General features: G+C 40.4%; 1 protein-coding gene across 1 annotated transcript in view; it reads left to right on the plus strand.

The window, feature by feature from the left end:
• The window catches only part of SYTL2 (synaptotagmin like 2), a 63,249-nt gene that overhangs the window by 20,675 nt on the left and 30,506 nt on the right, over positions 1-12,068 (plus strand). Inside the window, 3 exon segments of the mRNA XM_082661247.1 lie at positions 6,639-6,720; positions 7,945-8,059; positions 9,176-9,979. Of these exon segments, the coding sequence (XP_082517373.1) occupies positions 6,639-6,720; positions 7,945-8,059; positions 9,176-9,979 (1,001 nt within the window).

The raw sequence follows: 12,068 nt of genomic DNA on the forward strand, positions 1-12,068 counted from the left end.
ATCATACTATATAGGAAAGGTTATGGTGAGAATTAGTGGTAATGTATGTAGAATACCTGGCACATGGTAGGCACTCAGTAGACGTCTCTTAAGGATGCAGATTGTCCTCAATATTTCAGTCTTGATTTTTTGTGTTTTCCATACATTTTTATCATCTGGCCAATCAAAACGTGCATTTGTACAGTACATGGTTCCTGTGATATAGCTGATTATGGGGTTTCGTTGTCACAGACCTTTTGGAACCATGATGATTTGCTTTTAGGTATTTAAGGATCTTCCCATTGGTGTCTGTCCCTTGGCGGTATAGTTGTTACCCTTTGGTGGGAGAGCAGTTGCATTTTATCTCTACTTCCTCAGTGAAGACAACTCAATTCAGAATCTCCAACTGGAATGAAGTCAATGAATTTGCTGGTGGGACAGCCAGTGATCCAGGATCCAAGGCTGAGGCACCTGGGGAATAGGGATGTTTCCAACATAATTTACAGGTGAGGGAGAGGGTCTATACTGTAGGCACCAACAGGCATTTCAGAGTCAAATATAAGTAAAGTTATGTCACATGGATGATGGAATACTGATTCTAGTGTTTCCCATTATTTATCCATTTCCCTTTTGGAGAGGACTTGCTTTGTTTTCCTGGGTGGTAGGTGGCACTATTTCCCCTCTAGGATGATTTGTAATGTTCTGTTATATCTGTAGAGGCCATGTCGGCTAGAGGCTGAAACACCTTAACGGTAGCTGTGAATTGACTCTGTGACCTTGCACTAGAAGTGACTTAACTTCCTGGGCCGTTGTTTCCTTGGCTGTAAAATGGGAATGAAATAGTTTGCTAGCAGGATTGTTGAGACTCTAATTAGCTAGTACATGTAGAATTCCTAACACATAGTTCATAGCGCATAGTAGTTGCTCAATGAATGGAAGTGTGGGCTCTCACATACATACAGGTATTTCAGGGAGCTCAGGAAAGGATGTGAGAACACGTTACCTCTTTCTCCTTGTGCCTCCCCATGTTCCAGCTGCCTGCAACTTCCCTAATGGGATGAAGGCCTGCCTTCCTTCCATACAGCAAGAGGACACCTTAAATATTAGAAACTCTGGGAGTGAGAACACAGGCATTTAGATTCCCCTTCAAGGAACTGAGAGCAGCTCCTAAGAGCTGGGTTTGGTGGGGACACCAGAGCGCTGACTGACTGAGGGAAGAGGTGGACAAGAGAAGATTTGAGGGTGTCAGACACAAACTTAGCTCATTGTACTCTTTTATCTGGGTCAGACTTCCTGTCCTTCTCCCAGGAACTCATTTCATCTCAAAGGACCTAAGGGACCGAGGTGTCACTGCCCTTAGAGCATATAGTGTCCACATTTGCATCTCCATCGTTTGCTACATTTCTCACGTGACCTCAGAAGAGTCTTTCGGGTTTCATCTGTATGTACATCAGAACTAAGCTGCCTCACCAGGATGTTATGAGACTGAATGAAATGAGGTATGGGAACCACTTGGCATTTCTCAGGAAGAAAGAAAATTGGCAATTTGCAGGTGGCCTCATAATTATGTTATTATAACATAGATGAGGTAGGTTGAGAAGGCAGGAATAAAAATGTTAGATGTATCCAGCACGCCTTGCTCATTACGTGGCACGGGTGGTAATCACCCAGAACTGTAGAAGGAGCTGTTGTTTAATTCCTCCTTTCCGTGTCAGAAACTACTGCTTTACTCAGTATCAGGTTCCAGCATGTTTTTCACCTATACTTTAACATTTGGGAACTGGGTGTGTTAAGTATATTTTGGGGCCTGTACTTTTAGACTAAGTGAACTTCAATAGAATGACTCAATACCTGTCAATATTTTGTTAGCCAGGAGTCAGGAGTTGGGGAGTGTAAGCCAGCAGTGACTGGATATTGGAGCTTCTGAAGGAGTTTTTTCTAATAAACTCTGAGGCAAGAGTCCTTCTTCCGTTGTGGGTACAATTCTGTGGGCTTCTGCCTGTGAATAGTTAAAACACTGTGGGTATTCAGTGTGTATTCAAGCATGGGAAGCTACCTGCGTTATTTTGGAACTCATCTTTGTTTGCATCTGTAGCACGGGGAAGCAGAGAGAGGTTTGATGAACAGAGCAGCAGAGAATGAGGTTCCCTTTCGAGTGGCAAAGAAAAGTACAAGTGATCCCAGCTCTAGTTCTGGTTACTGATTTTCAGCATGGTAGTATTGGCACACACAGTGGTAAAGGACCAGTGTTTGGGGTTTTAAAAAAAAGGCATAGCATATTTTTGAATTTGCTTCACTCAATCCCTGAGCCATTTCTTCATGTGTTTGTTGATGTGTTGAAGCCTCATTGAGCGTAATACATGTTAGCACAGCACTGGGTACTGGGCATGGGCACAGCATTGGCTGCCAAGGAGAAAGGGAGAAATCAACAATCCAAAGGGAGAAACCAACCACAAAAAACACGGGGGAAAAAAAAGCACTTGCAAAATTTGCTTCTGATTCCAGACACAGTTCATATTTAAGCTGAAAAATACCTCAGAAGAGGGTATGTCTGGTGTTATTTGTAACTGCTTTATTTATTTTTTAATTTTTTGGTCGTGCCACAAGGCTTGTGGGATCTTAGTTCCCCGACCAGGGGTCACACCCGTGACCCCTGCAGTGGAAGCTCGGAGTCCTAACCACTGGACCTCCAGGGAATTCATTTTTAACTGCTTTAGAGGGAAAGGCTAGTTAAGGTTCAAAAGCTTTAAAAGTTGCTGCATGTGCTTGGAAACATTTTATGGCTAGGCATAGGAGCAGATGGACTGTCCCACTGCCCACGTGGTGTAGTTCTAAGACTGCTATAAAGCCCTCCCTCTTCCCCAGATGTCCCTACCACGGTACCTAACGTTATTCTTCTTTTTAGTTAAGTCTTCAAAGACTTGTATTAAAATGCAAACACTTTGAGGAGGGGAACCCTAACAGTAGTTTCGTAGTCTAATATTTTAATAATCTTCTTACGAAAGTAAACCCATTTTGGCTAAGTGCTACATCTAGTATTGCAGGTAGTTTTTGAAGGGTACCTGAGGGAAGAAATTACAGAGCTCAAGGTGTGAACCTTGGCTTGCTGTACAGTTTTAAGAACTCATCACATGGAATGTATTGAATATCTTATATATGCAGGACACACCCTGCGAATAGAAATCTGATCCCTCTGAGAGGGATTCTAAGAAACAAAAGACACAGTATCTGGCTATAAAGAGACTATATTCTCTTAGGAAAAATAATGCTTCCATATATGAATATCTGATCACATGATAATAAATAGTACCAGGCAGAGAGCAAATCCCAATCCCAAGGTACCAATAAAATGTGCAGTAAGACTTGAGACAAGGAGACCCACTTCCAGCTGAGCTGATAGGTGACCAGCATCACAAGGGAGGTGAGATTTGGACTGGGCTTGGAGGTGATAGTGAGGATTTGGGTCAAGAGAGTAGAGCAAACGCTTGAGGGAAGGGCTGGGGATAGGTTGGGGGAGACAGCAAAGAGGGACAGTGAGTCATGTTTGGCATGAGGGTCAACAGGAAGGCGGAGTGGGAGGGTACAGTGGGGCAGATGGTGGAGCGTCTCCAATTCCTTCCTGAGGAGTTCAGACTTCAGCTTCATTCCACAGGCCTTGAGGATCCAGGAAAGGTAACGAGCAGAAGAGGGACATGATCAAAGTTCTGTTTTAGACCATCCCATTTTAGAGGTGGAATGCTGAATGGATTAGAGAAGTGGAACTTTGGTGTCAGGAGGTCGGATATGAGGCTAGTACAGATGACAGAAATAAAGGAGGAATCAGTAGGGGTGGAAAGGAAGTGACAGATGTGAGAGTAACTGGGAAGGAAGAAATCGCCCAGACTTCACTCCAGTCCTCTTGCCATAAACCACTGCTTTACTCATGTGAGAAATCAGAGGCAGTAGAGCCCAGCCATTACAATGATTGTCTTTGGAGTCAGGGTCAGACACATCTGGTGCAAATCCCTAGCTCTTTCACTAACTTAAGCTCTCCAAGCCTCCGTTTTCTCGCTAGTAAAATGGGGAGAAGGATACATACCTCACAGGGATGTTGCAAAGATCAACTGAGAATAAGATGGTTGCTGTATTGATGGTTGTGAGTTAAAAGACAGGCAAACAAAACATTGATGCATTCCTCAAGAGAAGCAAAGCCGGAGCTTAATTGAGGAAGTAACTATATTTTCAGAGACAGTGTGAGGCATAAGACTCTTGTTTTATTTTTTTCTAGTAAGCAGACTTGTGAACTGTACTTAACCAAGTATCTCACCCTCATCCCATTTCCCGCCAATCCCAACCACAAGGTAACCCAGTGAATACTGTATGTTTCTGGTGTTTGATCGCGTGCTCTGAATACCTCATTTCTTCTTCTCTTTTGATTTCTGAATAGCAGGAACAAAGACATTTTGTTTAAAACTTAAATAATGTGCCTCATTGTAATTTGGCAAACAACATAGATATTTTTAAAAACCATGGCACCTGTGTGCTGCTGCCTTCCTTGGCACTGGCTCAGTTGGCCTTCAGTTATTCAGTCGTTCACCAGTTGTGTACCAGGCACTGTACAAGGCATCGTGGGGAATAGAAAAATGGTCAAGATACTCTTTAAGGATCTCCCAGTTTACTATGAGAGATAAGATATGTATGCACAGAATGAGGTTGCAGAGCAGACATGAAATCCACAGCTGCATGGATTTAGTTTAGTAGAGTTTAGTAGAGAGAGACTGGTTTCATCTCTGGGCAGGAGGGGACAACATGATATGCAGTGTGGACAGTCGTGGGCCTGGTGGCTAGAGGCGCAGGAACTGGATTTCCAGGGAGCAGAGGGAGGAGAATGTAGAGACTCTGCTTGTCCTTTGTTCTTGGTGAGTGGGAAGGAGAAAGGAGGAAGATGACAGGAGAAGATGGCTGTTCCATGGAGACCCCAACCATCAGCATTTGGCCCAGGTCCTCTCATTGTGTGACTGATTTATTTACTAAAGGAGATGATACAAAACACTGAGAAAACTGAACATGGCATCCGCTATAAGCTTCCTCATATCACTCACTGGCTTCTTAAAGTGACACTCAAGAGACATTACTTTCTAGTCCTGAGCTATTGGCTGTTTTTACTGTGAGTTCTATCAGTGACCAGGATTCTTTTCTCACATTGGCCGCTAGATAACTTGATTCAAGTTTGTGCTCACCTGTTTCAAGAACAGAGGCCTCCTGCCATGTGTTTTTCTATTAGCCTTAATTCTGGCTCCATTATAAGTTCCTCCTCTTGTTCCCTGCCCTTCCCCTCCCCATCCCTTTCCTCCCCCTTTCTCACAACCCTGCGGTCAGGCTGTATTCCATATACAGCTGCCTCATCTGCTGTAATTCCTTTCTGGAACAGTGAGGAAGGCAACAAAAGGGAGCATGGCTTCCTCAAGTGTTCAGCCTGTTCTTGGGACTACAAAAGTAGCAATCAACGTGCAGAGGGAAGGAAAGGAAATGAATTTGCAAGAACATCTAGTCCATAATTTTAGTGACAACTATCTTGGGCAAGGCTCTGTGGCCTTGGGGCAAAATGCTCCCCTCCCCCCCTCCAGTTCTTTAGCTTCGTGGTAAAAAGCCAGCACCTTCCGAGGTACTTCTTCCAAGTCCTTGACTCTGTGATGCCACTAGGAGAACTGGTGGAGTTTAACCAGGCACGGTGCTTTCAGCCAATAGTGACTTCCCCTCTTATGCCTGAGGCAGGGCCACTGGAGCAGGAAGTCTGAGTGGGTCGTTTTCCTCCCTCTTGGGAGCCACTATGACCCTCTTTGCCCTTCTTACTCAACAGCCAAGGGAGTAGTTGTTCAGGAGGGAGCTGGCTCAACTCACTTTTCTCCATTCACCCTCCCTGCACTCTCACCCTAGGGCTGCCCTGTCCCTCCGGTAGGGAATCATGGTCTAGAGAATTCTCCTCTCCCTTCTAAGCCAGCTCCAGGCTTCTGACCTCCCACCATCTTCTGGATGCTCTGCTTGTCTTTACTCCTCTTGTATTCGAACGAGAACTCACCTGGCCAGCCTGTAGAGTTGGGTTGAAAGTTCCCAGTAAGTTGCCCCAATCCACCATCCTCCTGGCACAGCATCTCTTAGATCTGCTGTTTCTTCTGTTCTACTGCCCAATCACTTGTCTCACCTGCGTCTTTTCTTTAGCTATTTTCTACCCGAGTTAGAGTAAGCAGTGCCCTTCTGGTCCTGGCCTACGGAATCTCTAAAATGCTCTGGGGCCTTATTTCAGCAGGGATGTTCCCTTCTTGAGAACAACCGCTCACTGTTCTAGTCTGCATCTGATGTTAGATCCTGACTTTGAGGTGAGTTTATTTGTACAGATTTAAACTGTGAACCTCCTGTGTGCCTGGTACCGTGATAAAAACTTCAAGGCTTCTTCTGATGGATGGTTTTCGTCTTGTCTCATGCCTGTTTTCATTTCTGTTCTCCCATTGCCTTTGCTTCGCTGCTTAATCATCTCTAGGCTCCAACTCCCTCTACCTTCCTGGCAGTTTGATTTTACAAACTTCCTCTCCTATCCTGCCTTAATAGCTTCTGGCTTCAGAGGCGTGATTTACGCTTCCTCAAAGGGTAAGTTTTTATTGGCTGAATTGTTTCTTTTGCAGTTCCAGCGTGGTAAATCCAGCTTCCACCATGATTGATACATCCCAGGAAAGCACAAGGAAGTCAGCTGTATCTCCAGCCAAGGTAGATTGAGCTCAGACTTTGAAAATCTCATTCGGGGAAGGAGTGCCATTTTTCTCATTTTTTCAAAGCACCGTGAAATAAAGAGAATTTCGTAGTACTTTTTTCCTACCAAACATAGATAATTTTTCTGTTTAATATAAGAAATCACTCTTGTGGTGGAAAATTTTATGAATATCATGTTACTGCATTGCTGAAGACCTAGAGTTTTTGTCCTAAAGAATGAAAAGTCTAATGCTGTTGGGGGCTGCTTCTTTGAAGCATAAGAATGTGGCTTGTTGGTTCCATATCATGGAACCAACTTATTCCTATTCATGGCTTCCTGAATCTCTGTTAGAGGTCTGCTTGGGGGAGGGAATTGTCAATTTATGAAACAACAGATAGCAAATATTGATATTCAGTCTTACATTAATAAAAAAATGCTGGGGGGGAGGGATAAATTAGGAGTTAGGGGTTAACATATTCACACTAGTATATATAAAATAGATAACCAACAAGGACCTACTGTATAGCACAAGGAACTATACTTAATATTTTGTAATAACCTAAAGGAGAAAAGAATCTGAATAAAGAAATATATGTATATGTATGTATGTATAACTGAATCACGCTGCTCTACACCTGAAACTAACACAACATTGTAAATCAACTATACTTCAATTGAAAAATATTCTATTTACTGATACGCTTTTCTGTCATTAGAATTGATGATCATGATAGTGACTATGAACCACTTCAAGATACCTTGTCTTTTAAATCCTTATAGGAAAGGTCAGTTACAATTATATTTAGTACAGCTTTAATCTATCACAGTGAGTCTCATACAGTAGGAAGAGCACGGGCGGGAGTCTGCCCTAATTAGAGTCTCAGGTTTACCCCAACGTTGACCACCTCTTTGATATGTTCAGGCCCATGTTTTCTCACATCTGTAAAAATTTCACTTCTGTGAGATTTAGATTTGAATGCCTGGTTCTGGTTTAACTTTGGAGGACTCTGGAATTGAGTATACTTTATACAATTTTGTCCTGTGTTTTTTTTTTTTTTTTGGTATGGCATATATATGGTAATTCTTTGCTAACCAGATTAATTAAGACCATCATTTTTCAAACATGCCAGATAGAATTTACTGGATAAAACTACCAACTATTGGAGATAATAAGCATTTGCTGACACTGAGTTGCTGCTGTGACATTTAAAATGAGTTTAATAAACAATATTTTTCCCCAGCAAAGGAAGAATCCATTTAATAGCTCCATGCTGCCAGAAGATCACTTATCTCAACAAATCAAAAATGAGCAGTCAAAAAATGGAAGGGCTGGTTTCTTTCAGACTTCAAAAGAGGGTAAATATTATTTTTATGGGGTAGATATTTTTATCTTTGTTATCTATGGACTAAGGGAAATTCTCAGAGTTCCTTTAACCAAAATAGCTTTCAAGAGAAAGTGAAAAGTCCTGATGGTTTTCTTCTACTTTGCCCACTGGTTTCCTGCCTGAGGGAAGGAAGCAGAAATTTTAGAAACCGGAAGTTCATGCATTCCAGTCTTGGAGCTGACACTTGTGTGACCTCCATGTCTTGGGTCCCCCCCCAGTGACCTGGGAAATTTTTTGACCAGAGGCATTCAGTCATTCATTTAACAGTCTTTATTGGATGTCTACCAGGTACAGACACAGTTCTCTGTTTAAAATGGAGAGTTTGCCTCAAGATAAAAAGACCACTTGACAATGTTACAATCCTCTAATCTGTAATTATCAGCCCAGTCTTCCAGGAGCATTTGATCAGATTTGTTGCTTAACTGATTGAAGTCTGCCTCTTAGGGAATTTTACCATTCTCACCATTAAGAAGAAACATTAGACAATTTAATCTCTTCAAAAGCAACTGTAAGAAGATTCCACAAGCATCAAAGATTGGACAAGGGGTAGAAAATTAACAAACAGTAGAGTTAGGAGTTTCAATTAGCCTGTTTTAATATTAGTGTATTTTTCTTCTCCATTGGATACACTTTAGATAGCATAAAATGCTTTACAGAAAAGAAGTCACTGGAACATTACCTGTTTTTTTTAACTTTTTAACAGAATTAATTTTTGTTTTAGGTATTGAGATTTTAAAAAATTGAGCTCCCTTTTCTGGTTTCCATACGTGAATTTTTTTAAGTGACTTCTGTGTTTTTTCTTTACCCTCCTTGAGGAATTTTTAAAGTTTCTTTTTTAAAAAAAATTTTTATTGAGTATAAAATACCACAAACTATGTATGTATGTAAAGCACACCAATCTTATATTTAATGATGTTCATGCATGAATTTTTTAAGGCTTTTTAATTAGGTCTGTATTTATGCTTCATGCTTCATTGTCTTTAATACTTAGTGTTTTTGCTAAATGTAGATTAAGTTTATGATAGGTGTTTTAAATTACAGAGTTATTCTGCATTTGGTATATCATCTAATATGTTTTACTTTTCAGGTGAATTGTCAGAGTCCAAAGAAGAGTCATCTATCCTGGATATTTCAAGCCAAAAGTTAGAGAAAACAAAGCAGACTTTTCCAGGCCCTGAGAATGGATCCCAAATCAAGGCTCCAATCCCCACAGCCAGGAAAATGATCTATAAATCGCATGACTTAAAGCAAGATGATAACCAGTCTTTTCCTAGACAAAGGACAGACTCCCTGAACACAAGAGGGGCTCCAAGAGGGATCCTGAAACGCAATTCCAGTTCCAGTAGCACAGACTCAGAAACTGTTCGTTTTCCTCAGGACGTTGAACCCAAAAGCAAAATTGTGTCACCTGGCCTAACCATCCATGAGAGAATTTCTGAGAAGGAGCATTCTTTAGAAGATGACTCCTCCTCAAACTCACTGGAGCCATTAAAGCACGTGAGATTCTCTGCAGTGAAGGATGAACTCCCACAGAGTCTGGGGCTAGTCCATGGCCGGGAAGTAGGAGAATTTAGTGTTTTAGAATCTGACAGATTGAAGAATGGAACAGAAGATGCAGGGGACATAGATGAGTTTTGCAATGATCCTAAGCCTTCCCAATACAGAAAGCCTTCGCTTTTTCAGCCATCAGCCTCAAGCCCAAGTACATCAAAAAATGAAACGCATCAGCCAACGACTTCTGGTTCCTTTCCAATGAATGAGCACCATTCTCCCAAAGAAGTTTTAACTACAAGAGCACAGTCCACTGAGAATTCACACACCATCAATGAACACAAAGCTAACTCATCAGAATTGTCAAGGCTTGAATCAAAATTGTCCAGAAGCCCTGCTGGTAAGAGATTCGTCACTACCAGGCTCTAAAAACTGAGCCAGTGGGCTTGGAATGGCCAGGCCAGCCAGCCAGCCTGGTAGAAACCCATTTTGCTTTCTAGGTATTCCCGCTAAAATTCAAGCGGATGCCACTGGGGAATGTTTATGCCTCTTAATGGGTTTGCATGTTTTCCTCAATCACCAATAACTAAAAGAACCAGGATAGCACACTTTCCGGCACATTATGCTTAATCCAAAAAAAAAAAAAATCATATCAATAATTTAACTAAACAAATTATAGCACTTTGAGTTAAATCAAGGTGTATATACAGAGTGAGAAATAAACATATGCTAATACCTTTGTACAGAGTAAATATATTATTACTCACCTAATGCAAATTTATCAATTATGATTTAACCAAACTTCGGTTTCTCTTTTAATTTCAGGAGAACCGTCACCTTCTTAGCCTCAAAGGATGGGAAACTAGACTTTAAATTCTTACTATGAAAAAGCCTCATACTTTGGCCTGCCCAGGGCCTCCATCCATTTGTTCTTAGACTTTAAATGCTCTGAAGGAACTTTCTCCTTCAGCTGGTGTGAGCTGAGAGGCAATGAGAGTACTGCTTTTTCCTGCTAACTAGCTGACTAGTCCTCTCTTGAAGGTCTTAGAACTCTCAGGGGATGCCTCAAACTGCTTTCCTATGCCTATATGATTACTTCACAATTCTTATGTTTTAAAACAGAAGCAATGGGAAAAATCATTTTGTGTACTCTCTCCCATCTTCACTAAGTCCTAAACTAACTCTATGATAATTTTTATAGTCAGGAAAATTTATAGTAGCAACAGTCAAGTTTCTAACTCATTTACTCTCCTCCTCCCTTATTAGTCGATATTAAGTTGACCCTGAGTCACTTTTGCTCAGCCGTACGCTTTCATACTTATTCAAATCAATCCACTTCTTAAAGGACAAAGCATTTCCATCACCCCTCTCCCTGGGTATTTTAAATCATTTGAACAGAAGAGAATATTTTTTTAAAAAAAATTAAAAATTAGCTTCTTCAAGATATAAAGGAACTCATTTTAAGGAAACTACTAAAGTTTGAATAAACATTAGCAAATAATTGGGTGATGCTTACTTAAATGTTTATCCAAAAGATGAAAAAAATTTCTTTGGTAATATTTTCCTTTGTTATAATCCATAGAAGAAAAATGGTAAACCTTTCCTGATTTTCAAAGTGCACCTGCTTTTCCACAGACTACCTTTATAATTTTGTATTAACTATTTATTTTTGCTTTCTGATTTTTAAATCTCAATCTCAGCTCACCGTGAAGTCTGGGGAGAAGCCGTCATCAGCTAACCCCATTTTGGTTGACAGACAGGCCTTCTGGTCTCAGAGCTTATATACAAAGTTCTGCTTACTCATTAATGCCCTGCTTTCCCCCCTGCTTACCACAGAAATATATACAAGTAAATAATGGAGCATAAGAAGAAAATCAGGACCAAAAAAGAATGGTAAACTCTAATTGTGTGAATTATAAGGGTTTGACTTGAGCTCTGAGCTTTAGGACAGTCATTATCACACTCATTATATTATACTGGAAGAAAACAAAAGAATTCCTCAAAGGAAACAAAACATTATCTGGCATCAAAATTTTAAACTCTTCTTATTTTTAAGTAATATACTTTAATTTGAAAAGTGTAAAAACATTTGAAAAGAAGAAATGCATACAGAACAAAACAATTATCATCTGTGATATCACCCAGCACTAACTATCACTAATGTTTAATTGTAGGACCTTCCAATAATTTTCAGGCATGGATATAATTTAAATTATGTTTATACTGTCCAGACTGCTTTTTTTTTCACTAACAGTGTAGTACAAGCATTTTTTTCATTATTAGTCTTCTGTTAAACAGACTAACAAAGAATTCTTAAAGATTTCTCAAAGGAACTTTATCATTACTGACATATATTTAATAGTATAATGTGTAGTTATGAAAGGAAACCAATATCCACTATGTGCCAATTATTGTATAAGCCTTTGTTGTTTTAGCATTTAGCCAGAGTTGATGATTAAAATCAAAGAGATAATTTTATTAACTGACAT

Source organism: Grampus griseus, assembly GCF_964374135.1.
Source record: "Grampus griseus genome assembly, chromosome: 8".
NCBI classification, from domain to species: Eukaryota; Metazoa; Chordata; class Mammalia; order Artiodactyla; family Delphinidae; genus Grampus; species Grampus griseus.